The sequence below is a fragment of the Falco biarmicus genome, chromosome 8 (assembly GCF_023638135.1).
Source record: "Falco biarmicus isolate bFalBia1 chromosome 8, bFalBia1.pri, whole genome shotgun sequence".
Lineage (NCBI taxonomy): Eukaryota > Metazoa > Chordata > Aves > Falconiformes > Falconidae > Falco > Falco biarmicus.
Genome location: NC_079295.1, coordinates 59,410,315 through 59,437,450, shown reverse-complemented (window position 1 = coordinate 59,437,450; position 27,136 = coordinate 59,410,315). Strand labels below are relative to the sequence as shown.

The following is a 27,136-nucleotide window of genomic DNA, read 5'->3' as shown; positions in this document are numbered from 1 at the left end:
GCATCATCCACACAATGGCACGAACCCTGCTGGGGGTTTTCAGAGGCATGAAGTGAAGCTTTCAGTGAACTCCCTGCACTGCTGCCACCCCATGCACATTTCCAGCCCCTTTCTCAGCAGTGGGGGACCCTGCAGTGTTGCTCAGAGGGGCTTCAGGGTCTCCAGGGCCCTCTCTGGGGCTGGGGCAGGGCTCCTGCCCTGCAGGAGTGAGGAGACACTGAGAGTCCTCAGCACAGGCTCAGTCCCACCCAAACCTGCCCCAGTAAATCGACTGCTCTTGGCCCAGGGTCAGCAACAGTAAGGTTTTATTTATGAGATTTAAAATTGTCTTTTCCGTCTGGGTAAATTCCTGGGTTAGTGGCATGTTTGGGTATGAATTATTTTGCACTGATACAGCCAATCTCCCTACCCAGACCCCTCTGCTCCCCTCCCCAAGACTCCCCCGGCTTGCAATGCGGTGCTGCTTTCCAGCGCAAAGTGAGTTGTCCTCTGCGGGGAACAGAGCGTCCCCTGAAGCCCCCAAAGCTGCAGTGACATCAAGGCAGTGGGTGTGTGCGTGCTGGCTCAGACACAAAGAAGGGGCTCCTGCAGCTGCCTAGTCCTCCCCGCCACACAGGGCCAGCAGAGCCTTGCGGTAGTCGCCGGAGGTGTCCTTCTGCAAGAGGGAGGAGACCTATGTCAGAGAACCACCCACTGATGCCTGCCTTGGGGAAGCCCAGCTCAAGATGCTGGGCACTGGGGAAAGTGTAGTTCCATGCCCAGGCCACCCCACAGGCATCTGTGCAGCAGCGGAAGATGTCAGCCCATCTCTATAGCCGAACCTGCCAACACCAGGGCTGACTGGGGCGGGTTCCCCCTCCCTGGTGTTGCTCATGGCACTGCTCATGGCTCAGGTCCCTATGGAGCTCAGGGCCAGGGCTCAGCCAGACAAGGTGACAAGCCAGGGAGGGATGCCCGTGTCCCCTCACCTCAATCATGTGGTGCAGTGATTTGTCAAACAGGTCTACGAACTCTCCCCGGATGTTGAGCAGGTCGATCTCGCTCCGGGAAATCATGATCCGGGTGAGGGTTCTCTCATCCGTGCCGGCACCCTGCAAAGGGGAGCTTAAACAAATAACCCCAGAGGGACTGGGGCTCAGGGACCCTCCCGCCATCTCCAGCACAGTCCAAACCACAAAAATGATCAGAAGGATGGAGCACCTCTTCTATGAGGAAAGGCTGAGAGAGTTGGGGTTGTTTAGCCTAGAGAAGGCTCCGGGGAGACCTTATTGCAGCCTTTCAACTTAAAGGGGGCTTATGAGAAAGATGGGGGCAGACCTGTAGCAATAGGACAAGGAGTAATGGCTTTAAACTAAAAAAGGGTAGATTTAGACTAGATACAAGGAAGACATTTTTTATGATGAAGGTGGTAAAACACTGGCACAGATTGCCCAGAGAGGTGGTAGATGCCCCATCCCTGCAAACTCTCAAGGTCAGGTTGGACGGGGCTCTTCGCAACTTGATCTACTTGAAGATGTCCCTGCCTCTTACAGGGTGGTTTGGACTAGATCTTTAAACCTTTAAAGGTCCCTTCCAGCCCAGACTATCCTATGATTCTACAGTCTCTCCTTAGACACGCGCTGGGCTTGCTGCTGCAAGAGAAAAGCCTGCTGCATCTCCTGCTAACCCCAGCAAGCTGATGCCAGCATTGGTTTGAGCTCAGCCCTGCCCTGCTCCCTTGGGAATGTCCAGAGGACAAACCCCATCACTACAGAGTTAAATCAGAGAATCTCAAAGGGTGTCTGCCCAGCATAGCCCCCTCCCGCAGCTCAGCCCCAGGAGAGCCCGTCTGTACCTTCATGGATTTGTAGAGCTTGTCAGCGAAGAAGGCTGGCTTGTTCTTCACACTCCGGACTGCAACACACAGAAGGGAGAGAAAGTGGGCTCCTGGCTTGTGGCACCCAGGGAACACATCACAGCAAGGAGCCGTGCCACCCAGGGTCAGCTGCAGACCCTCCGACCCTCCTTGGTGCAGGCTTGGCCCCATAGGATGCCCTATAAATGCCCCAGCCCCACACCGCACTGGGAGTCTCCACAGCCCAAAGGCAGCAGGAATCTGCCATCGTGGTGCCTTGGCAGAGGCAGGAGGAGGGGGTGCCTGCCCTCTGGGGAGCCCTTCCCCAAGGGAGCACCCACTGGGCACTGACCGATGGCTATGAAGGCATCCCTCACATCTCCTGACATCCGTTTCCTGATGGCGTGCTCCACGTCGTGGTTGGTCATTTTGATGAACTCCTGAAACACTGTGGATGGGGGAGAGGAAAGGGTCACCACTGAGCCACTCCATCCCAGCCCTGGGCACCCCTGAGCCTCAACCATGGAGCCTTCTAGTCCAGATGGGACCAGAGCAGGCTTGGGCATGCCATCTCCTCCCATTGCTTCATCCCCACCACTGCTGGGGAGACAAGGCTCGACCTTTGGTAGACCCCAGTCTCCTGCTGCCCAGGAGTCCCGTCCAGCCCAAATCAAAGCACTTGTGTGGCAGCTGAAGGTTCAGCAGTGGTAGAGAAATGTGGTCCTACCTCTGCGAAGGTGGGGGTAGCTGCGGGTGCAGAGGATGCTGAGGAAGCGGGTCTCCAGGGAGTCGCTGGAGTCATTGCTGGAGACGTCAGCAAGTTTCTGGGAGAGCAACCAAGAGTAAAGAGGGAGATAGGCATAGCAGAGGGGGACAAAGATGTCATACAGCTCTTCCTGGGACAGCCAGGCTGAACACCCCCTTGCAAAGAGGGTGGCCTCTTATGAGCAGAAAAATAGCTTACTTTTTTTTTTCTTTGCCAAGAAAAATCTATTTTCTATGCATGGATGTGAAGGTGCACAGCTGCACACTCACACATTACCTCTGAGAAAGGATGTTTTCCAGGTTTTATTAAAAAAGCTTTGCTTTTTTAGTATACAAAGTAAAAATAGTAGGACTATTTTTTTGTATGTCCTTTGGGGAGGATGTATTGGGGATGACCAATAGGAAACTCAGAGCTGCCAGACACAGGAGCCACCCTCCACTCTGGGCCACAGCAGCGCTGCCCACGGGCGAAGTGGCTGCCACCCCTGCTGCAGGGCTCCGCGAGGAAGCTGTACTCATTGCACCCATTAGGCTACTGCAGTAGGAAGTCACCCCTTCCCCAATTCCCACTTTTGGTGAGCCAGGGAAGCCAGCCCCAAGTCCCATGCTGCCAGAAACACAGGTCCTGCATGCAGGCAGTGTGCAGGATTGGTCTCCAGCCCTCCCCAAGGGCAGGAAGGTGGATTTCTCTCTCTCCTGCCCAGTGCTGCAGGGAAGTGCCCTTGTGCCGGTCCCACCTGGCCCCCGCCACCAATCCTGATGCAAGAACCCCGGAGCCCTGAGCAAGTGAGCACAGCCTGTGTGGTCAGAGGAGCCCAGTACGTGGGGCTGCTATTCCCAGCCCTGGCCCTGCACCTGAGGACCATAGCATCCCCTCAAACATGCAGAAGGCTGAGGAGCGAAAGGACAGGCACTCACCAGGGTCTCAGCAACAACCTGGCAAAGAGAGAGACAGGAAGACAACAGGGTCAAGAGTGTGCTGCTCAACTTTTATCCTTCCCTGACAAAGCGAGGGAAGCCTAGCAAAATCCCCTAAAATGACTTGCCCCCAGCTCCCCTCTTTCCCTGGGAGTGGACCTGAACTTAGGACCTGTGTCCTCCCCTCCAGTTTGGCCTCTACACCACTACCTGGGGTGGGGAGGTGGTCTTCGGGCAAGCAAAGTGAGCCCCCCATCCCTGCGGCTTGGGTACCAGCCTGTTGCTCCGTGGGGAGCATCCTTGCCTGGCTCCAGGCTGGCTCACGCCAGTGAGGCACAGGCAGAGCAAGGACAGGAAGGGCAGTTTTGCTAACAAAACAGAGCATGGCGCCAGGCCAGCTGCCGCCTGGCTGGCTCGTCCCTGTGTTTGTCATCCCTGGCTCTCTCTTTCTTTGCAGCAGGTCAAGGCAAGCGGCAGTGCATGCGGCAGGGTGCAGGCAGCGCAGCGTCCTCTCCCTCTGCTGGCAGCAGCCCTGCTGGGAGAGCTGCGTGCCTGCGTGCTGCTGGCATGCGGTTGGAGCAAGCGCTGCTGGTGCAGGACAGCCAAGTGAGAGCTTGGGTTTGGCCCCACACCAAGCTTCCCAGCCCCTTTCGGAAGAGACTTGGCCTGAAGGAGCAGGAGGCCATGGTGCACTGCCCAGGGGTCACAGGTCTCCTGGGACTGGGAGCTGAGCCAGGCAGTGGGGCCCCAGCAGCCCCCTGAACCATTTCTGGCTGCACAGCCTTCCCCCTCCCCTGGCCCACCACAGCCAAGTTAAGGATGAGGCAATGGTCTGGGGGCTGGGGCTGGCATTCTGGCATGCTGGCAGGGTAAAAAGCAGCTTAGGCTTCTTGTGCAGCCCCATGCACAACACAGAGAGATGGGTGCCTCCTGCAGACCAGCCCAAAGCTGCCTTTGAAGCTCCAGTGCCAGATTTCAGCATCAATGTGTGTTGCCGGACCCTAAAGTGGCAGCTCTGCACAAGAAATGATGCAGTCCCCAGTTGGGAGCTCCCTGCCCTCACTGTTTGCAGCTTCCCTGTGCATGGAGCAGCAGAGCCCAGGGACCAGAAATCAGGCCAGGGAGCTTTACCTCCAAGGGCATCACTTCACCTTGCATCTCCCCCTGCACTTACAGAGACCCTGCCCCAGCAGCATTTACTTCCCTGAGGATGCCATTTCCAGACCAGGGGATGCAACATCCTTTTTTTTTCTTTTTTTATGCAGAGCCTGTAACAGCACTGCCAGTATGATTCTTACCTTAGCATCTTCATGTGCCTGCGTGAGGTTCTCTGGTCCTTCATCACGGTTGCCCTGTGATTCAATACAAATATCGTGGAGTTGGCCATGGGAGAGCCATCTCCTGGGAGAGCCCCAAGTGGGCAGCAGACAGGGGCCAGCAGCACTGGCAATGATGCTTTGTCTTCTCCATAGCCACCATCTTCACAGACTCCCAGCACTGCCTGTGGCAGGCAGGGGACAGTCCCCAGTGTGAGAGCTGCCCTTACCAGAGCCAGGGAGACGAGAATCCTCTTGAAATGCCCCGATGTGTCTGAGCTCAGGTCATCTTCCAGGCGCTTGTGGTAGGCTGTGGAGAAGGATGGCTGAGCCCTGTGCAGCTGTGCTTCCCACCCACCAGTGCCTGTTGTGTCTGTGAGCCCCGTGGGGCCCGAAGATGGTGGTGGCTGTCCTCTACTCTTTGTATGGCTGAAGCAGATACCTCCATCTGCCTTTTTCAGGCCCAGGGAGGAGGGGATCACCCCAGCAGCTCTAAGGCCCTGGGCACGAGCACAGCCTCTTGCTCCACGTGCTCCAGAGGGAAAGGGATCATTGCAAAAGAGCTCTTAGGGGAGGAGACATTGGTGGCATGTCACCGTGACATGGAGAGAGGCCAGGACCAGCACTCTGCTGGGGGTGACCAACCACAGGGCTATCTGTTTAAAACCACGGGCTGTCTAGGGGAGAAGAGGCTAGGGATTTAACCTGGACTTTACAGCTCTTGTTCCTTAGGGAGAAAGGGGCATGGATGGGAGGGAAAGAGAATGCAGGATCTGGGGGTATCAAATCACAGGATGGATTTGAGGACTCCTGCCAGCCTCATCCCAGGTTTCCGCTTCTCTTTAATAAGGTGTTGGTCCTGGGAAAGAGCTGCTCTTGCCTGGAGGGAACTAACAGACCTTCGCAGCATCAAGCCATGGACCCCACACAGAGATAAAAATTGTACCCTGGGCTCTGGAAAGGGCCTTGTACAGCATTGAAGGTGGTCTGTACCTAGGATCTGGGTGCTCCCCACATCCCTCCTGTGCCATACCTTCCTGATACGCCTCATTGATAGCTGTGATCTCCTGGTTGTTCCGTGTGGCCATGATTTCGATGAGGACGCTCTCATCTGTGCCAGCTCCCTGAAAGACAGCAGCGTGGTGGGGTGCTGCGGGTGCCAGTGCTGGATGGGGACACAGCAGCATCGCCCCCACCAGTGCTGGGCAAGGAGGGGCTGCTCTAACCCCAGGGCTACCAGGTGCCAAAAGTCCATGTCCAGAGGATGGCCCCGAGGGCTGGTGGGAACCAGCATAAACGCATCCAAGTGAGCTGCTACTGGGGTCCCAAGTGGTGTGATGGGTGGATAGTAGTGCACGCCACTGGTTTACCCCTGCCCTGGGTCTCCTGTGGCTGCCGGCACCTAGCAGGGCACTGCTCCCACTGCGAAGTGGGGATGCTCTGTAAAGCAGCAGGAGGCCTCCCGGAGAGGCTTTGTGTATCAGCTGGTTAGAGCATGCTGGGCTGCAAAGAGGCCAAATCCAGCTCCCAGCAGGTCTCAAGTGCAAACCAGGTTTTTGTCCTGGTGCTTTCTGCTTTGCTTTTCTTCTACATAGGAGATGAGAGCCGGGGGGCAAGTGAACCTGGGGTGCACTCACAGCCCCAGGCACTGTGGGTACAACCCCAGTGAAAACTGCCTTGCCCTCACGTGCTGAAGCCGGTACTACTAGTGTGGCAGTTACCTCCACAGCCTTCCTCAGCTGCTTGGCATCGTACTGCGCCGGTGTCAGCATGAGCCCGAGGATCAGCTTGGCCAAGCTGCCTGACAGCTCAGATTTCAGGTCTGCCATCAGGTCCTGCAAAAGTATTTGAGGGTTCAGTCCCTGGCTCCTTCTGCAGGGACGGACCAGCCGAGGCAACACCGGGGAGAAAACAGGAGACATCTGGGAAGATCCTTGGAGCAGTTTAAGGTCACATTTTGGAGGGCAGCTCTGGGGAGATCCTGGCCCTGGAGTCCTCTGTGTGAGACTGAGGATGGGGCAAGCAAGGGGGAAGGGACACCCTCCCCTCAGGCTGGTGGGGCACCCAGAGCAGGATGCTGCTTTTACAACTCAGGCTTCCACTGGGGAGTCATGCCAGGGCAAATCGGGGTGCCCTGGCTGCCCACCGCTCCCTGGGCAGGATTTCTTTCAGCAAGGGGCACAACTCTGCGTGGCAGGGGGCAGGATGCAGGCAGAAGGAGGGAGCAGGGTGGGAGGGGGGCCCAGCAGTACCCTGCCATAGTGAGCCTTGTAAGCCTTTATGATCTGCTGCCTCTGAGCGTTGCTCCTCTGCGTCACCACCTCGATGATGGCCCCTTCATCCGTGCCTGCAATGACAGCAGTGATGCTGGAGAGAGCCAAGGCGGCCAGCAGAGCCACACCACGTAACCCCTGACTGTGGGCACGTCACCACCCCACCCCCACAAACTGGGGAGGTGGGGAAGGGAAAGCTCCCACAGCTCCAAAGCCATCTCTTTGTTCCTCCTAGGGCTTTCATGGAGCCCTGCATGGGCCAGGGTGGCTTTTCTGCCCCAGGAGCTGTTGAGGAGCAGCAGGAAGGGGCTGGGTGCATGGCCCTGACTTACCCAGGCCCTTCATCGCCTTCCGCAGCACCTGTGCATCACCGTCATCGTTGAAGCCCGCTGCGGGCTGCACAGTTCCTCGCAGCTGTGGATACACAGAGGGGTTTGGGTTCATCCCCAAGCTGGGTGGGATGGAGGGAGGGATGGAGAGAGAGGGAGAGAGGGAAGGTGCCACCCGGCAAGCCGAGGCCAAAGCAGGTTGTGTGTTAGTGCAAGCACCTGGGGCTCAGTGAGGACGTCCCCACCACTGTCACCCCCTCCACCGAGGGGCAAACCATAGCCAGGCTAGCAGAGAGGAGGGAGAAGACGGCAACAGACAGTCCCTGGAGTCTTGGTGTCCTGCTCAGTGTTACACCCGCCTCCCCTAGTGCCGGGACAGGCCATATCAGCTGAGAGCCAGAAGAGGAGTCGCAGAAAGGCTGCCCGCTCCTGCCCCGTAATTCTACCCTCCTTCGTCATTACAGCTCCCAGCACGCCTCCATCCTCCCCATGCACACAGCGTGTCTTTTCTACACATCCCAAAGCACCCTTTTGTGGGTGCTTCCAGCTGCATGCAGGGTGCTGGCTCCCCACGGCACAGCCGTGTCCTCGCCAGCCCTGGCGTGAGGGTGCTGCCCCCGGGAGCAGCAGGTCTCCAGCAGGCACCGGCGCCAGGGCTGCACCTGACATGTTGCACAGACATGCAGGGCCTGCACCTCGAGGGAGGGAGGCCTCAGAGAGAAGAGGGGATTAGTGGAGCCCATGGGGGGCGGCCAGCCCTGCCAGCATTACATCCCACCAACCTCATGCCCCCAAACCAGAGGACGGTGTTGAGAGAAGCCGTGGAGCAAGAGGCAGAGCAGGGGTGCGGAGCTGGCCGTGCCCCACGGCAGAGAAGAGCAGCAAGGGGTCTCAAGCTGGCAGGGAGCAGAGAGGGGGTACGAGGGGTGCTGACCTCTACTTTGGCCACCGCACTAAGCTCCCACATCCGATAGGCCACCTGCGCCGCCTCGGGGAAGAACTCACCTGCGGCACTGCAATGGGAGGGCAAGGACAGGGGACAGTGAGCCATGGGGGTCCCGCACCCTGCCAGCAGCCACCCTTGAGCCCCATCCTGCACCTCCATGAGGGGCATTTTGTACCCGCCGGGTGCCAGGCACGGGGGCAGGTGGGCAGGAGCTGGGTGCTTGCTGTGGAGCTGGGTGGGAACGGGGGGAAGCAGGTGGTAAATCCCAATTGCCCCCACCAGAGCATCCTCCTTCCAGGTGTTTGTCTGTGCCCTGCAGGGCTGCCACACGCCAAGAAGGGACCATGGCATTGTAGCTGGCCATGCAGAGGGGCTGCAGGGCCCCCATACCAAACCACTGTCACTGCAGGTACTGCTGGTTCAGGTGCTCCACCAGGCTCTGACCTGGAGGTTTGTACCCAGCACAAAGGGGCTGAGGAGGGACAAACAGGGTGTGACAGGTGGTCTTACTCATCGTCACCTCCGCACAGCTTCAGCAGGGCTTTCTTGTACTCCCCAGAGGTGTCCTCCTGGAAAGACAGAAGGAGATGGAGAACCATATGGCAGGGAGGATCAAGGCAGTGCCATGGGATGGGTGCATGGCACGCCTTGTCCTCAGAGATGGACACCCAGCGCAGGGTGGCTGGGGAGGGGGCTCAGCCCTCCCACAGGCGCTGGCATCACAAGGGAGGCAGCACTAGCAGCTGCTCGGAGCAGGACCGGGCATCCCCAGCACTTACCTTTATCATGTTGTAGAGAGATTTCTCATACTTGGTCCTGAACACCTCCCGGATGTCCAGCATGTCGATCTCGCTGCGGGACACCATGATGCGGATCAGCGTGTTGTCTCTTGTGCCCAACCCCTGCAATGGAGGAGCCCCTGCATCAAGCCTAGGCTGGCCAAGCGACACTGCTCAGCCCATCCCGTTTAAGACCCTCTATCAGATTTCTACCCAGCCCTGGGTCTGAAGGAATAACTCCTTTGGAGGGAAGAGCAGAGACCCCAGGTCACATAGGTCTTATCTTCATGGACATGTGTCACCCTGCTCTCCAACAGTGCCCCATGGCACAAGGGGGTCCCTCCTCTGGCCAGCTCCCCGCAACACTGCAGGGGACCTCCTGGGGAAGGGATGATCCACTCACCTTCATGGCCTTGTAGAGCCTTTCAGCAAAATACTCTGCCGTGCTTCTGATGCATTTCACTGTGGGGAAATTGAGTTGTGGTGAGGGATGCTGGCACCCGGCTTCACCAGTGCCCCCAGTCTCTGAGCACCCATGCCCCTTGGGCACTGCATTCAGCATCCCCACCTGCCCCGAACGAGCCTCCCTGCATTCCCTAAAACTGGGTACAACTGCAACCCCAACCCCACTGCCTCTTGCACTGAGCCCTCGCACCCCAGCAAGGCCAGCGGCATGTTTTCACAGCACTCCCCATGCAGGGACTGACTTACCCACAGCCAGCATCAGCTTCTCGAAGTCACCAGAGAGCTCTGCCCGGATGCTCCTCTCGATCGGCTTCCCGGAAATCTTTAGGTATTCGTCAAAGACTGCAGGACAAGAGTGAGATGATGCCTGGAGAAGCTGCTAACATGCCTTCAAGCCCAACCCTGAGCTCGTAGGAGATGCTTACCCAGGCGGAGGTGCTGCTTGCTTCGCCGGCCAAGGATGTAGATGAACTGGGCCTCATCCGTGCCCCATTTCAGCTCACCAGCTTCCAGTAGGTCCTTGTGGGATGGGGAAGGTGGCAGAGCCCGAGTCAGGGTGCTGGTCATGTGGGGCTCTGCCCAAGCATGGGTACCCTTGGCACCCACCTGACTTTTTGAGGTCTAAATGCAGCTGGTCCCAGTGCCACCAGCCCTGTCCCTGCCCTGATGCCACCCATCCCAGTGACCTGCCAAGCCTCACCTTGGCATCCTGCTCCACCAGGTCCTCACTCACCACGTCGTCCTCCTCCCTGCTGCCCTGTGGGACAGAGATGGGCTCAGCCCTGCTGCATGCAGGCATCTGCCTCCTACAGACACTGGACAGATGGTCAAACCTGAAGCAGAACAACGAGCATCTTCTTGAAGTGGCCAGATGTGTCTCCAACAATGTCAGCCTCCAGGTCTCTCTCATAGGCTGGTGGAAGAGGAAGAGGTCAGGGCCTTGAGAGCTGGATCCCCTCACCTCTGCCCCTTGCCCCGGCCCAAGGGGACACAGGGCATCCCGTGCTCTTCCCTAGCCCTTACCATCTTTGTAGGCAGCCACCAGATCATGGATCTCCTGGTTGGTGCGAGAGGCGAGGATCTCGATGAGGCACTTCTCATCTGTGCCAATGCCCTGCGGGCAGAGATGCAGCCCCATGAGCAGTGGGACCAACTGGGGTGTCCTTGGAGGGGCCCTGGGGGGGGGGCTGCCCACCCCTTACCGCAATGGCATCTTTGATCTCCTTGGCATCGCCGTAAGCTGGGGGCCGCATCAGGCTCACGATCAGCCGCTCAAACTTCCCTGTCAGCTCATACTTGAGGTCTGCGATGAGGTCCTGATGGGGAGGGAAAAAGGGTCTGGGGGACCCTTTGCTCCACAGCGTCTCTGAATGGGTCTAGGGAGCAGTGGGTCCCTGCGTGGGCTGGTTGGTGGCAGCTATGGCCACCTGTGTCTGCAGTGGGGGCACGGAGCAGGGAGCGTTTCTGCCATTACCTTCCCATAGAGGGACTTGTAGGCTTGGCAGATCTCCACTCGCTGCTTGTTGCTTCTGGATGTGATGAGGTCAAGGATGGCCTCCTTGTCGCTGCCTGCAGGGAGAGCCAGGAGTCATGCTTAGCCCCATGGCTGGGTGTCACTTGCCATGGCTGGGCTTGTAGTAGCCTTCCTGCCATGCCCAAAGCTGCTTCCAGCTCAGGGCCAGGAGAAGAAGCAGAGCCAAGATGGCTCCAGGGAGGAAAGGGGAACCAGGAGAGGTCCTGCCATGCTGCTAAAGCAGACAGGCAGCTGAGGGAGGAGGTGTTGCAGGGTGCCCAGCCATGCAAGGGTAGCTGAAGGAATAGGGGACATCAGGGTGGCCCTGGGGTGACAGTCCAGAGGAGCATCCATACCAAATCCCTTCATGGCATTGTACAAGGCCTCTGCATCCTGGCTGGCATCGAAGCCTGGGAAATCCTTCACCGACCCCCTGTAGACCTAGGGGAAAGGAGTTCAGAAGGTGAAAGGGGAAGGCGCAGCCTCTGTGGGTTGCGGGAAGAAGTTGAAGCTGAGCAGGATGGAGGCAAGATCCATTCCCACCTGGGCTGCCTGAAGCCAAAGCTCAGCCTCAGACATAAACGCTTGTTCTTCTCAGTTGTCCCCTTTCCTGTTTGTTCTTCCCGCTGTGTAAATTGTTTGTGTGCTGGCTCACCGGAGTACCGATACCGACACAGCCTCCCACCTCATATCTTGCTGGCATCACTGTTCGCTGCTTGTGCCCCGTGTTTAAGCTGGATACAATCCTCCCCACTGCGCCAGCAAGAGCCGGGGGGGTTGAAGGCAAGTTCCTTCAGCTCTTTCAGTTTCCAGCACCATCTTAGAGGGGGCTGGCAGGAAAAGGGGAGACCTCACAGGAGGGTTGAACACCCTGAATGCAGGGGAAAGCACCCAAGGACCACGGTGATCCCCCTGCAGTGCAGCTGGGCTAAAGACAGTTATCAGGAGTGGACTGAGAATAATGAAGTCATTTCCCACCGCTTGTTGCAAAACCCTCTGGATGCTGAGGATGGCTGGGCTCTGCATGGCCTCCAAGTGAGGAGACAAATTTACAGGCACAAAATCATCGTGGGCTGCTAAGTGGAAAGCACTGAGAAGCACCAGAGCTGCCAACAGCTTGTCCTGCCCCAGTGTGCACTCCTGCAGGGCCCAGGCTGGTCCAAGGGGTCAAAGTAGAGATCCTGGAGAAATCCTGTGAGTTGGCATGATCCACTTCTGTCTGTTCCTCTGCTCCTCCAGGCTGCACAGCGGGGAGCCCAGGACTGACACTGCCAGAGACCTCAGGAAAAAGCAGGGACTGGGCTTCCCCTCCTCAGGTCAGCTTTGCCCAGGGGAATTCACCCGAGGGGAGCCTGGGGCCGGACTCTGATTGAGATCAGCACAAACCCTGGGTGGAAGCAGATGTGAAACCAGCCCAGCCCCACGTAAGGAACCTGGATGAAGCCCTGCTGGAGGCACGGAGCGGGAGGAGCTGAACGGCAGTATTGCCTTAGCGGTGTCGCTGGGCAGCAGGAGGGCTGGGAGCCAGGCTGGGCTCACAGCTGTGTCAGTGCCCTGGGAAACTGAGCATCCTCCCTTGGCTCTGCTAGTACCCTGTGCCAACCAGGTATGTGCACCTCCCTGGGATCACTCGCTCAAGATCTGCTGTAGGGCTTGTGTAAGATCCCTGGGAGCTGCTTGAGGGCCCAGGGCTGTTGCCAGCATCAGCATCTACAGCCAGCATGTCCCCAGAGCAGATGGGCATCAGGCAGGCAGCACCAGTGTCCCTGATGCAACAAGTGCCTCCAGGAATGAACCCGAGGCGATGGACATGGGGCAGCCCCATACCTACTGCTTCCCTGGGTCCCATCGCAACCTCACGCCACAACAGCTCCCCTGAACATCTCACCCAGCACCTTCAGAAAGAAACTGGCCTCTGTATCCCCATTTTCCAGAGAGAAACTAGTCCAGGCTGGGCATACGCCACAGGTCCTCTTGGGAGGAGCTGTTGGCACTGGTGTTCCACACGGTGGGGACCAGGTCAGGCAAGAGGAGACGCTGCCCTTCGAGGGAGCTGGGCAGGCATGGGGACAGATCATATTGCAGGTGATTCATCGGGAGAGCTGGATTTAGCCCTGCTTCCCGGCAGCTCCTGGACCCTCCTGGCTCAGTGCAAGCTGCTGCCCACACATACGCCTGGCAGAGATGTAAATAAGAAGTTGCAAGATAAAGGAGATGTCTAGGAGCAGCAGGAGGGGCAAGGGTGGCTGCAGGGTGCTGGGGTTGCATGAGCGGTGATGGGGAGACAAGCTGTTGGCCCTGGTGAAACAGGGAGGAGCAGGGCTGTGTTCCTGCCTGCGGAGCCACTGAAGCATGAGCTGCCAACCTTGCCACAGTGCTGCCATGGCAGGGGCAAGGAAAACAGGCAGGAGCTCAGTGCTGCGCATCGCCTCACGCTCCACTCCAGGCACTCTCCACTCCAGGCACTCTCGTGGGGACAAGCCCCAGCGAGGTGCAGAAACATCACTCAGGAGAGAAAGAGCATCCTGCTTGCTGAGCTCAAATCACATACCCATCCCCCTTTCCATTCCCTGCTTCAGCTGCTGGGGGCCTCCCGCCTCCCCTCCTCCAGCCTCTGAGTCATCCCGGCCTGCCTGGGACCTCCCAGCTAAAAATACACCAGGCTGGGGCTGGAAGGGTAGAAGCAAATTCCCAGCATGGCTTTGCTCTCTCCCACGGCATGTCTGCCTGGGGTCCTGGACCACTGCGGAGGTGATGCTCACCTGCGCTGTGCCTCAGTTTCCCCACCCAGAGGCAACAACTCCCTCGGTGGCAGGAAGCTGCGGGTAATGGGGCTTGAGGCAATGGTTACTTGGTTTCTCCAGGGAATGGAAAACACAGCCTGGTCCCAGGCAGTGGAGGAGGGAGTCTGGGCTTGGAGTCCTCCGCTGCCTAGCACCCTGCTGGCAGGCTGCACCCCGCCAGCTACAGCTGGCCACCGAGGCAGGGTTTTCCACCCAGGCAGAGATGTTTTCCTGGCTGCCAGGGAGCACCTGCTCACCCAGCTGCCACATTGCACCAGCCCCTGCTTGGAGGGGGAAGAAATCCAGGCTGGGGGCGGGGAGAAGCTGAAGCAGGGCTGCATGCCTTGCAGTGGGCTCAGGCAGAATTTCTCCCCAGCGAAAGCCCAAATCCTCAGTGCAACGCCTCTTCTCCTCCCCTTCCCACAGCCCTGCTTCCCTCCCCCATTCCACTGTGGTCCCAAAAGCATCTGGATTTTTGCTCCTTGCTCTTCCTGCTTCCCGGCCCAGCATTTCTGCCATCTGCATCACATCCAGACAGGCTGGCTGGAGAGGCAGGAATGTAAACAGGCTCCGGGCAGCATTGTGCTCCGTGCGCGTCACCGCCATCCTTGCGGTACAATGGAGAAGCTGCCTCTGGGGTGCCCTGCAGCACCCCCGGTACCCATCCTCACCTCACCGTGTGTGGGTCACCCTTACCTTTCCTTTGGGCGCCATGGCTTCCCAAGCTGGAAATCACTGGACCGAGGGCAAGAAGGAGCTGCAGGAGGGAACAGAAAAGCTGACATGAACCAAATCCCCCTTTCTGTGGGCTGCGTTGAGGGAGGCTTTGCTCCCTGCCCCGGGTGCTGCTGCCAGCCATCGCTGTGGGTGCGGGACCCGCGGGAGGGTGGTGGCCGGGGCTGCTGGGGAGGGTCAGGGAGAGCAGGGAGAGGGGCTTTGCCAGCTGCCCTGCAGTCACCAGAGCGGAGGTCCTTTGGTATCTGGCACCAAGTTGGGGACCCCATGGACCAAGGACAGTGGAGATGGGCCCCTGTGCAGCTTCCTGCCAGCACCGAGAAAAACTGCGAGGTGAAGAAAGTGCTGAATATGTGGAAATGGACCGACCATCCTCTGCAGGGCTGGCCCTCCTCACTGCACCCCACAATACTTCCTCTGCTCCCCCTGCAGCCCCCCAAGTCCTGGGGCCATCCCAACTTCAGCAGCTGCTGGGGATGCCCGATTGCCACATGGTGCTGGGTCTGGGCAGCCGCTGCAAGATGCCACCAGCTTTTATCTGGGTTTCCATGCACTGAATCAAGGCTGCCATCAGTCCCACGCACGCAGCGGAGCCCAGGAAACACAGTCGGGTTTCCAGGGTAACTCGCAGGTTGTTTTCTAACACCAGCACCATTTATAGCTGCAACCCACTGCAGCGTGGGCTCTCCCCACCCACCCAGAGAAAGTCCCAGACAGCACCATTTGCTCTGAGAAAGCTGATGGAGGGAGAGAAACAGCTGGAAAATGGAGCCCAGCCACGAACAAACCGCTGAGCGTCAGCTGAACTCCAGCCATGAGGCACAGCCCCCTCCTTGCCAGCGCTCACCCTCCCTCCGAGACACGTTGCAGGAAGACTCAAGACACAGCAGGGCCACCCTGGGAGGGGGATTTCTGTCCCCGGCAGAGCTCGGTTTAATGCTGTGGAGTGCACAAGGGAAAAATCACAGGAACTTCCCTTGCTTGGCCCTGCATCCCTACAAGAGCACCCATGGAGGGGGAGAGCCAGCCCCGCGGCCATTGGGGTGGCTGGGTCACCCCACTCGGGTGCAGGAAGCCTGACACCTGCGGGCATCCTTGCCGAGGGGAGGAAGTTTTGCAGAAGACCAGAGCTGCCTTTGCCTCCCCTTCCCTTTTCAGCTGGGGAGGCTGCAAGCCTCAGCCACCCTTCCCCACGGCTCCTGGCTGGGAGAGAGCCCCCGTGTGCCCTGTGCGCAGCGGGGCTGCACTGCAGCCGGGTGCTGGGTGGGCACCAGGGGATCCTGGTCCCTGGCCTATGCAGCCTTTTAATGCCACTCAGGAGCCGGTACGTGAAGCTGCTTACCCTCCAGGGAACGGAGAAAGCCCCGCGTGGCTAGCCCCTCCTGCCTCACTCCATGCATGCAGCAGCTGGGCTGAGACCACCCAACTCATCTCAGCAGTGGTGGAGACTTGACGGCCACACCCAGTCCCCAGCCTGCCCCTGCAGTGTCCTGTCCCTGTCCCCCACTGCTGCTGGCACCTCTGCAGAGGCTGGGGGAATGGCCCCAGCTCTTGCCTTGCCAGCAGGCCAGCCGGGGAGGATGCCCAGGCAAACACACAGCATCCATGGGGCAGGTGGTGAAACCTGGAGGCTGCAGAGCCCCAGCACAGGGCTATACCTGCCCCCCGAAAACAATGGAGAGGTTTGGGTTATGGGGCTGCAAGGATGGAAAGCACCATGAGAAACCCTAAATGATGTTTACCGCCCATTCCCTTTGCAGAACGACCCACCCTTGCCAAAAAATGTCTGTTCCCCCAGCAGCACGCACCCCGCCAGCCTCTCCATGGCCCCACCACAGCTTTGGGCTCAGGGGTTTCACCCCAGGCAGCTATTTTTGCAGCCTGCTGCCTGGCAGGGCTCCCCCAGCACAGCTGCCTGCGGCGGAGGCCACGACACACCCAGCACCCCCGTTGTCTTCCTCGCAGGGCGGAAAGGGAGCTTTGCTGGCTTAAGGCAGCGTCTGTCCTCCCTGTGAAGCCAGGGAGGTCCCCAAAGTCCCCCTTCCCTTGTAGAGCTCTGTGCCTCTGGGCTGTCCTGCAGTGCCTTTGCCTGTACAAAACTCGGTGGGATGCCGAACCGAGGGGGATCTTCTCCACCGAGCGCAGCCTGGACCCCTGCACGGTGGGATGGGCATTTCTGCGGCTGCCGCAGCACCGGAGCAGGAACAAAGGCGCATCCTGGCTGGGGCACACCCATGGGCCCCGCAGCAAAGCCAGCGCCCACCCGAAAAAGCACCCATCGGCACTGCACCCCCCAGGCTTGTGTTAAAAAGGAAGGATTTTTCATTTTAAAAAAAACAAACAAAAAAACCCCACACAACAAACCAACCAACCAAGGATCCCCCCTGCAGCCCCCCCTTGGAGGGAGCCTCCACTTGCACGGCTCACTGCCCAGCCAGAGCTTTCTTCCCATGTCGCATGCCACCGCGGTGGCTTTGCCCACCAGCACGGTCCCCCCGCACACCAGCTCACACTTACAAGCAGCACCGAGGCCTGTCTGGGTGCGCTCGCAGGAACAGCCGGCCGCGTTCTTGTGGCCGTGTGCTCGTCCTTGGCGTGCAGCTGTTGCCTCCCAGCAAGACGTCACCGCTCACGAGCCCTCCAGAGTCCCCGCCTGCTGTGACATGGGGGTCAGGGCTGCACTCCCACCCTTGCCACACCTCAGCCCCTCAGTTTTGGGTGCCCACGGTTCAGGGGCACCCGATGCCGCCTGCAGAAGTGCCCCGGCAGGGTGTGGGGAAGGGGGTCACTCAGCAGAAAAGCTCCACCGATGTGTGCAGGGGCTGTGTGCCAGCAGCGGTGATGCATGCAGTGTAAGGCAGTAATGGTGATTGCGCTTCAACTGCGGAAATTTCACCCCCTTCCGCTTCCCCCCCGCCCCGGTTTCCTCGTGAATGCTGTGGTGCAGCGTACCCTGCTGCCTCACTGTCCGGTCCTGCTGCCGGCCACCTCTGCCTGCACCAGATCACCCCTTTCCCTGGTCGTGGTTGGGAAACACCCATCCCTGACTCTCTCTGCAAAAGCCAAAGTGGGGTGTTTGCCCCCCAGGACGTGCTTAAAGGGAAAAGTGCTGACCAGGGCTTTGCAAGGAGCATCTGTGGGGCAGGAGCCAAGCTGGTGCAGGGAGCTGGGGAGAGGCAGCTTGCTGTCCCCTCAAACCCTCCCCCCGTGCTGCCCCACAGAGACGAGGAGCCCTTGCAGCACAGCTGCAGGTAGAGATGCAGGCTGAGCCTCTCCGAGATGCTCCTGACAGGCGGTACCCGCTGCCTGCAGTGCCCTGAGGATGCTCCCTTCCCTGCCTTGCCCAGGTAAACCCGACTCCTCCTTTACCACCACCCTTTGCCCCAGCCAGCACACAAACTGCAGGAGGACTGGAGGAGCTGGCAGGGCTCCCCAGGAGCCACGGGCGGTGGTGTCTGTGCTCTGGCTGATACCAGCAGGAACAGATAAAACTAAAGGCCCCCTTGAGATGCTGAAGGCTGCTGGCACATAACCTTTCAGGCATCTAAGCCCTGGCGGTACCTGCTGGCTAGAGCATCTCTCTGGGAAGGGGAGACCCTCCTGGCCAGTTAGCACCAGCTGCTCCTTCATGCCCTGTTGTTCCCTCAGGCTAGCGTTGGTGTCTGGGGACCTCACTCATGTGAGATGGCGTGGGTGACAAGCATGGCTTTGTTCACCCTGCACTGCAATGCAGGGCAACAGCCCTGCTCTCCTCCTGGTGCCCCTAGCTGTGTCATGGTGTGCTGAACCCCCCTGCCCAGAGGTGCTAGCCCAGCAGCTCAGAGTGCACTGGGGACATGGACAGCCTTGTGGTTAGAGCACACACCTATGCTCTGGGTGCTCCAAATCCTTCCTTGCTTTGTACCTACAAGGCTGATAGCCCCTTCCTCGCTGAAGGATGCGCTGAATTACATCACAGCCTAGAAGATTTTTGTCCTCAAGTACTGTAAGCAGACACAGCCCAAGCACTATCTACAATAAAATTAAAGATACCTCTTCATCCTAAAATACCAGCCCCTAGCCTTGCCTCAGAACCCAAACTTGATCCTCTTCTCCTAAGGTAACCAGCCAGGGCATAGCATAGCTCCCCATACTCTCTCCTAGCTTAGAACAACCCTACAGAAGCTGTGCTGGGAGCTGAGGGCACTTATATACTGTACTGGCCCTGAGCAGCCTCACCTGGAGCCCCCTCCCACACAGCCCTGGGCTTTCATTTAAGCCCAGCCCTGGTGCTAAGCCTTGTTGCTGGTTGTGGTTGGCTGCTTAGCCCCTCTGGGCTGTACCCCAAGAGATGCACTGTGTTGGGGGTCATTCCTGGAACCTGTTTCATTCCCTGTGGAGGAGCACTTAGGTTTTTATTGTGCCCTTGCAACTTCCCAGGCAGATCGGGGCTGGTGTGGGGCAGGTGTTGCTTGGGGTGGGAGCTGCATCCCCAGCCCTGCTGCTAGGGCAAGGCTGGATGGGTCAGTGATGGATAGTGCTGCTGTCTGCTCTACTACAAGCTGGACGTGGGCTGGTTGGGTGCTTTTCTTTCTCCAAGGCTGCTCTCTCTATGCAATGGGGCTGTGGTGAGGTGTGGGCAGCAACTGGGGTCTGGGTGCCCAAATACTGGGGAAGTGTGGGCAGCCTCAGAACTTTGCTTTTGGGAGATACATCTGGATGTGCTGTTGCAGCCACCCCATGGAGCTGGGACTGTGCTCCTCTGCCTCACTGCTGCAGTCAATTTTTGGACCTGCACACCTCCCTTTTTGTTTCACAGGGACAGTTTAGCCTGACTATGGTCACAAGTGTAGGTGTATGCACTCCTGCGTCCTCACCTGGCCATGTTTCTGTTCTTCTCTGCCTGGATTTCCTCCAAAACCTGCTCCACAGATTGAGATGAGGGACCTGGTGTGAGGGAGTCAGTGCAGAGGGAGGAGGTTCCCCCTTCCACCTGCACAGACAAATTTGAAATGTTAGACTCCTTTAATAATGCCTCTGAGCCTATTAGCATTGCAGGCTTGTATGTATGATTTGGAAGGCGTTGTGGGAAAAATATTTCTGCATAGATTTCCCATTGTGTAGCTTGGAGTGGTGGTCAGAGGGGGGAGGGCCAGGGCGCTCCCAAAAGGGATTTAAGGGGGGAGTGTAACTTGAGGCTGCCTGATGCTTGCCCTCCTCATCAGTTTGCAACTGGAGCAGCTTCCCAAAGGCTGGCTGGAGTAAGTAGTTTGCAGAAGAAAGGAACATCATCAGGGTGGGATGCCCTGGGTGGGACTGGTGTGGTATAGTGGCTGGGTGCTGCTGGGAGTTGGAAAGGCAGCCTCAACTGCTGGTCTGGCCTTGGGCAGTGGCTCTCTAGCCCCCTGGAGACACGCAGCTGTCCTGGAAGTTGGGGCTCCCTGTGTGATAAGGCCTTGAAGCACCTCATTCTGTGGGTCAGGGTGCTGGTCACTGCCTTAGGGTGGTCCCTGTCTCCCCTTGGGGGTCCATGCTGTATCAGGGACTGTGTGACCCTGTGATCCTTGGTGCTGCTGGGAGGTGCCGGTGGGCAGGGTTTCCAATCAGGTCCCCGGTCCTGTAAGTAGTAGATTATGTGATTTAAAGCATGCAGTATGGACTTCATGTTACTGCGGGAGGTCCTGGCAGCACCATGCAGATGTGGAGGCATGCAGCCCTCCTTTCTCCAGTCCTGGGAGCTCTTTGGGAAGGACCAGCAGGATGGGGAAAGGCATGCACATCCCAGACACGGCATACCGAGCACCTCACTTGACCCAAGCACATATATCACACAGTTTGGGATTTCTGCTTGGATGAAATACCTGTCGGTGACCTGAGCAAGCCACAGCATTACTGTACAGGCTGATGGCCCAAGGGGTCCAGTCTCTCTGGGCTATGCCAATGACCCGCAGGTGCTGTGGGAGCATCTTCAGCTGAGCAGATGGGTCCTTCCTGGTACAGTTCAAGGCCAATGGCTACTCCAGGAGCAGAGCATCTCCCATCCCTCCTTCTCTGGGCTGGTTTCTGCATTTCAAATAGTGTCAGCGTGAAAGCTGGGACAATGCTGGCTGTGCTTACCTGCTGGGGATGCTGCTGGAGCGATAGGACTTTCTGAGCTGGCAGGGGGACAAGCAGGTGTCCTTGTCCCCTCTCACTGTAGCATGAGTCAGACAGAGCCCAGCAAACCCCAGTCATGCATTGCTCCACTTCTCACTGGGGATGAGAGTGCAATTCAGCTGCCTTAGCCCCATCTTGCTCCAAAATGGGCTGCTTTTCTGGCAGAGGCAGAAAACAGGTAGCACCCAGGCAGCCCAGAAAGCGCTGTGTGGGCTGTGGGAGCTGCAAGGAAAACGTTCAGGCTGGCTTTGGGTCACATCTCCAGGGTGGTGCCCGCATGGCAGCAGCATCCTCATGCCTGCTGCTTTCCTCTCCCACAGATGCCGTGCTGGGGCTGCCTGCTTACTGTTTCGAAGATGCTTTCTCGCAGAAAGCAAGTCCTGGTTGGCTCAGAGGGCTCCAGCCTTCACCGCTGCCTCTCCACAGTGGACCTTGTCGCCTTGGGAGTGGGCAGCACACTGGGGGCTGGTGTCTATGTCCTGGCAGGGGAAGTGGCAAAGACAAGCTCCGGCCCAAGCATCGTCCTCTCTTTCCTGATTGCAGCTGTGGTGTCTGCTCTGGCAGGGCTCTGCTATGCTGAATTCGGGGCCCGTGTGCCCCTGGCTGGGTCCGCCTATCTCTACAGCTACGTGACAGTGGGCGAGCTGTGGGCATTCATCGCTGGGTGGAATCTGCTGCTGTCCTATGTCATTGGTATAAGGCCCTTTAGATCGTTCCACCTTTGCTTTGTATTGGTGGCTTTGCTGGATGGCATTCCCAGAGCCCACGGGGCTACCACCACTGCCCCAGCTGCCACCTCTCCCCAGGTACTGCCAGTGTTGCCCGGGCCTGGAGTGCTACCTTGGACCAGCTCCTTGGCAAGAAGATGGGGAGGTTTTTGGGTGCTCATGCAGCCATGAACTCTGTGGGGCTGGCAGAACACCCGGATGCCTTTGCTGCTGGCCTGGTGGTCCTGTTGGCAGGTAGGTTGCCTCCCGCTGTGCCACTTTCCATCCTGTAGGATGAGCTCCTCATCCCACCATGGGCTCTTCAGGATGGTGCTGACCTCTCTGAGGCTTTTGCATTTCCCTGAGCAAAGAATGAGAAATACAGGGGGAATCTGGGGAAATCTGCAGATTCTCCTGACTCTGTCACTGTCCCCCCTTTTCCACACTCCCCAGTAATGTCTAACCTGGGTTTAGTGTCACCCAGGGGGCTTTGCCAGTTTTGCTCTTTTCATCCCCAGGACTTCTTTCCTTTGGAGTGAAGGAGTCCACCACGGTCAACAAAGCATTCACAGCTCTCAATGTGCTTGTCCTGCTCTTCGTCACAGTGAGCGGCTTCATCAAAGGTGACCTGAGCAACTGGAAGCTCAGGGAGGATGACCTGCCACAGGCAGCCACCCGTGAGGCTGGGTACGGGGGCTCTGCTCTCCCTGTACTGCCTTCGGAGGGGGGTGGGGATGGCTGGGCCACCCCCCTAATGCTTTATTCCAGGAAATCCCACTTTCTCCTGTTTCTCCTTGCCCTGTTGGCAACACATCAAAGAGCCAAAATCCTAAGCCCTCCTGGGCTGATTGCTGGAGGGGTGAACAGGCTGGGTGGACTGTCCAGCCTGGCCCCATCCTGGGACCCTGTTGCACTGATGCTTCTGCACTGCCTGACTCCTCCTCCTCTTCCTCCCAGGAACCAGTCCATGGCCAACAACATGACCAGTGCCTGTGGGGTCGGAGGCTTCATGCCCTATGGTTTCACTGGGACCTTGGCTGGAGCCTCTACCTGTTTCTATGCCTTTGTTGGATTTGACTGCATTGCTACCACAGGTAAGTGAGGCAGGGAGAGATGCCGGTGGGACCCTCCCCTGCAGGCTGGGGGGCTGTGGCAGTGACTCCCTCTGCAGCCCGGGAGCTGGTGTAGGACTGGGCTGGGAATGGGCACATTCTTGGCTCTGTGCTGCAGCCACCCTCTCCTGCTCTCTGTGCTCAGAGGAGGAAGTGTAAGAGTCCGTGTGGCATGGCTGGGCTAATCCTGAAGAAGACAGTCCCTATCCCCATAGCCATGGAGCCCAGGAGGTCTAGTCATCCTTGCTAGAAGGCCTCTGTGTCCCTTCTCATGGGGGGATGCAGGATATGCTCTCCAGCCTGGGCTGGGCTCTTGCCATGCCGTGAACATTAAATGAGTATCTGTTTTTACAGCTGAGCTTGTCCTCCCCAGGGGAAGAAGTGAGGGAGCCCCAGAGATCCATACCCATCGGCATCATCCTCTCCCTCCTCATCTGCTTCCTGGCGTACTTTGGGGTGTCTGCTGCCCTCACCCTGATGATGCCCTACTACCTCCTAGACACCTTGAGCCCACTCCCAGTGGCTTTTGAATATGTTGGCTGGAGCAGTGCAAAGCACACTGTGGCTGTGGGCTCACTGTGCGCCCTGACAACCAGGTGAGGGGATTCCTCTGATGGCAGCTCTGTGGCTCAGAGCAAGGTTGCACTGGAGCTATGACACATCCAGGAGCTATCCCCACGCCCTTCCTACTGACTGCCCTGTTTGGCTCAGCCCTTCCTCGCAAGCCCTCTTGCTCCCACCCTGGCCCCTACTGATCAAGGAGAGCAATCAAACCCCTTGATGTGCCACTGGTAGCCCAAAGTTGGAGGAATTGGTCAGGTGTTTTGTGGCACCATGACTGCAGCAGCAGGCTGGGATGTCTTGATGTGCACAGGGGTCTTGGTGACCCGTGGACATCACTTTCCCAACACTGTCCCTCATCTGATAGTGAGGGAGGTGATGGGCTTGTCAGCATGGTCTTGGGAAGCTCATGGACTGTACAGATGAATGGAAGCTCTCCTGATACCCATGGAAGAGCAAAAGGCAGGATGGCACCTCCTGGATTCCTGCCCTCTTCTCTCCCATCTCCCCTCTCTGCAGCCTCCTGGGCTCCATGTTCCCCATGCCACGGATCCTGTATGCAATGGCTCGAGATGGGCTCCTCTTCAAACCTCTGGCCAAAGTTAGTCGTCGTCAGTGCCCAGTGGTGGCAACGCTGGTGTCTGGAGGAGTGGCAGGTGGGTGAGTGAGTGTGTTACACCTTAACCTTGAGGGCAGGGTGGATGTCCTCTTTCAGCAGGGCTACACAGACCCCCTAGTTTGCCAGTAGCTGAGCTTTGTCTGTCCACCCAGAGAGAGGTCTCCTCTCTGTGAGGACCATTTGGCCTTGATGCTGTCCTGGCCACCAGCTCAGCCTCTCTGAGCTGCCAGGCAGGAGGTGGCAGGATGCTTTGCACTAGTGACCAAAGCATCACCAGCTCACTGAGGTGCTTGAGTCCTGTCACAGTGGGTGTCAGGGGAACCTGGGAAGAGCAGAGGGAGAGCACGAATGAGATGGGCATAGCAGCAGTGCTGCCAGCTCTGTCAGGAGGCTGAAGGGACTTCTTGTTCCCTGCAGCTCTCCTGGCCCTCCTCTTTGACCTGAAAGCCCTGGTTGACACGATGTCCATTGGCACACTGCTGGCCTACTCACTGGTGGCTGGCTGTGTGCTGCTGCTCAGGTGAGACTGCTGGGTCTGATGTTGGCCATGTTGGGGACAAGGCATCGGCCTTGGTGCACTGCAGGTGCATGCTCATACGCCTTGACATCCAGTATCTGCTCCTCAGGTATCGTCCAGGACTCAGCACTCAGGACACTCCTGTAGGGAAGGTCCCGACTGTGCAGCTCTGGTGGGACCATCTGGTCTGGCCGCCCCTGAATCCCACCCCACATTCCTCTGCTGCAGTGGCCTGGGCTCTGACAGCTGCCGGTACGCCTGGGAGCGGTGGATGGACTTTACGGGGAGCTGGCGTGAGGGGGACATCACTGCTGTAGCACGGGCTGGCGGGTTCCTGCTTACTGGACACCAGCCGGCAGGAGATGCAGGCAGGGGCTGCCTGGCTCCCTCCTGCCGCGCAGCTGCCTGCCCCAGCGGGACCTTGGGAAACCTCCCGCTCCCTCCACTTTCCATACGGGAGAGAGAAAAGCTACCCTGACAAGGCACCCAGCCCTGTCCCCTGGTTGTCCTTTGTCCCTCCCGCCATGGTAGCCTGGGTGCTGGGCCAGGCTCAGTGCGGGGAAGCGCTGCCCTGACACGCTGCCGTGGTCCCTCCACAGCCGCCCTGGTCTGCGCCCTGAGCTGGGCGAGCACTGCTGGGCTCTCCTGCCTCCAGGCTGGGGGAGCCTGGTGCATCGCAGCCCTGGCTCTGCCTCTCCTGGGGGTCCTGGCAGCAGCTCTGCTCATCTGGAGGCAGCCTCAGAGCCGGGAGAGAGCATCCTTCATGGTGAGCATGCAGCCCAGCCCTTGGGGACTGACCCCAGGGAGGAGGACCTGGGGGACAGAGAGGAGGCAAGTGCCGCAGCCCCATGGGAAGGGATTACATTGCATCAGAGGGTGTTCCCTCTGCGTCCATGTAGAACAAAACGCTGTTGGAGGCAACGGGCAACTCATGGGGTTTTCTGTAGGGACCTGAGGGCTGACTGGTGGCTCTCCCCATGTCTCACAGGCCAAAGGGGCATCTCCTGCCACCCCAGCTGAGCCCAGTGCCTGCTGCTATTCAGTAAATCAGAGCTGCTTTTCAGTAAAAAGATACGTCATCTTGATAGCCTGGATTGGATTTGCTGCTTCTCCCCTCAAATTTGGTTGACTGCCTCCCCACTCAAATCCTGCAGTACCTCCTGCCCTGGTGCAGGACCTGGCAACCAAACCACCCTCCACAAGCATCTTTTTCTGGCACAGGCTGCAGTCCCAGCTCAAGTCACTGAGCCTCTTAGCCAAGCTGGGCTTCCCCTCACTTGTTGGCAACCAGCCAAAGCAGCAAAGGGCCAGATTGGGCTGTGAAACCCCTGCCTGTGGGCTAGCCAGTGGCTCTGGGCAGAGGGATGACCCCATTTCCTTGTACTTGGTCCCTGCAGGTTCCCTGCCTGCCCTTCCTGCCACTCCTCAGCATCACCATCAACAGTATCCTGCTGGCCCGGCTCAGTGCGGCTGCCTGGCTGCGGTACCTACTCTGGATGGCCATCGGTAAAGCCTCGCTGCCCCCAAGGTCCCAGAACTGGTGGCAGCCTCTTTGGGTGAAGCACCGGTGGTTTCAGAGCCTGTGGCATTAATGCTGGCTGCAGAGCAATGGTGGGTGGATGGAGGAGGTGCTGAACTTTAATGTCAAAGGGTGGTGGGAGCACCCTTTCCTCTGATACCTGGCCCAAAGGAACGGGAAAGGGTGAGCACTTTGTGGTTGGGAGGGGAGGGAAGAGGAGACACCCCCCCCCCCCTATTCTGCCTGTTCCCAGGTTTCCTTATTTACTTTGGCTATGGGATCCGGCACAGCGCTGAGAGCCACCAGCCCGAAGGGGCAGCTCCCCGGGAGCCACCAGGAAGCACAGCCAGGGAGGTGGCCCCAGAGCCCTGCGGGACTGCGCGGTGCCCATCTCCTCCGGGGCAATAAAAGGAGATGGGATGGTCCCTGAGCACCCGGCTCCCTCCACCCTGTCTTCAGTCCACCTTGGACTGAAGGTCCCATCCCGTTGGGGGACATAGCCCTGCCGTGAACTGCTGGAGCTGTTTTCCTGAGTTTGGTGAACCTCTCTGAGCAACCTGAACCCTCACGGCAAGCTCCCTGCTGAGGGAGTTTTGTTCGGAGAGGATAAAGCAGACAAGTGGTTTTGCTGCTGTTATTGGGTTGTAGGTCGGGGTTTTTGCCTTTGAAACCTCTCCCTGCAGCCCTCCCCCCACCCCCCCCCCCCGAATTCCCCTTGTCCCCTTGCCCACTCTGGCCCCTCAGCTGCCCATGGCAGAGCAGAGTGGAAGCTTCTCGTGCTGCCCTGATGCTCCACGCTGCCTTGGTACCCTGAGGTGGGCAGGGCTGACCTGCCTGTGCCCCCATGACTGCCAAGGTGCTGCCTGGGCTGAACTTTCTCTTCCTTATTGTAGGCAAGTCCTTTTCTGGACTCACTTATTCCTCCTCCTCGCTTCCAAGCACTCCCCCTTCCAGAGCCAGGCATGTTCCTCCAGGTCGCACACAGGATCTGCTTTCAGGGCAGCAGGACATGGCACCAGGTGCCCACAGCAGGATGCCAGACCCCACCAGCCTCATCTCCGTTTGCCCAGAGATCCTGTTCTCTTCAAAGAGAGAAAACCCAGCTAGGCAGGGTTTGCTGGGGCAGCAACCTGCCCCATTTCGCCTGCTTTGGTGTTGCAGCACCTGGCATGTCCCCCTACGTCCCTGAGGTTGCTGTGCAAAGCTGGCGGCTGCCCCACCACCTGTCCCCAGAGCCATAGGGATGCATGGAGCAGTGGGTGCCCTAAGGGGAACATGGCTCTGACACAACAGGCACCCCATGGAGGTGC

The 27,136-nt window shown here is 58.6% G+C and overlaps 2 protein-coding genes across 4 annotated transcripts; one reads left to right on the top strand and one right to left on the bottom strand.

Annotated features, from left to right (window-relative positions):
- Positions 1–288: 288 nt before the first annotated feature.
- On the bottom strand, positions 289–17,512 carry ANXA6 (annexin A6). 2 transcript variants are annotated; one of them, XM_056349793.1, is made up of 26 exons: positions 17,174–17,511; positions 14,618–14,678; positions 11,495–11,579; positions 11,100–11,194; positions 10,828–10,941; positions 10,649–10,739; positions 10,459–10,538; positions 10,326–10,382; positions 10,051–10,144; positions 9,872–9,967; positions 9,564–9,622; positions 9,161–9,283; positions 8,892–8,950; positions 8,370–8,448; positions 7,439–7,520; positions 7,086–7,180; positions 6,555–6,668; positions 5,867–5,957; positions 5,064–5,143; positions 4,816–4,869; positions 3,518–3,535; positions 2,562–2,658; positions 2,187–2,282; positions 1,835–1,893; positions 969–1,091; positions 289–655 (listed from the first exon to the last, which is right to left on the bottom strand). In XM_056349793.1, exons 2-26 carry the CDS (start codon positions 14,633–14,635, stop codon positions 596–598), a joined length of 2,019 nt encoding a protein of 672 aa, XP_056205768.1. In that variant the 5' UTR covers positions 14,636–14,678; positions 17,174–17,511; the 3' UTR covers positions 289–595. The 2 variants fall into 2 exon arrangements, with proteins under 2 accessions (XP_056205768.1, XP_056205769.1); XM_056349794.1 differs by lacking the exon at positions 3,518–3,535 and having other exon boundaries at positions 17,174–17,512.
- Positions 17,513–20,160: 2,648 nt separating this feature from the next.
- Positions 20,161–26,489, top strand: LOC130153993 (cationic amino acid transporter 2-like). 2 transcript variants are annotated; one of them, XM_056349565.1, is made up of 11 exons: positions 20,161–21,484; positions 21,598–21,753; positions 22,017–22,185; positions 22,456–22,592; positions 22,984–23,206; positions 23,691–23,827; positions 24,208–24,310; positions 24,417–24,559; positions 24,907–25,073; positions 25,705–25,813; positions 26,080–26,489. In XM_056349565.1, exons 1-11 carry the CDS (start codon positions 21,112–21,114, stop codon positions 26,232–26,234), a joined length of 1,872 nt encoding a protein of 623 aa, XP_056205540.1. In that variant the 5' UTR covers positions 20,161–21,111; the 3' UTR covers positions 26,235–26,489. The 2 variants fall into 2 exon arrangements, with proteins under 2 accessions (XP_056205540.1, XP_056205538.1); XM_056349563.1 differs by having other exon boundaries at positions 22,017–22,592.
- Positions 26,490–27,136: the final 647 nt, after the last annotated feature.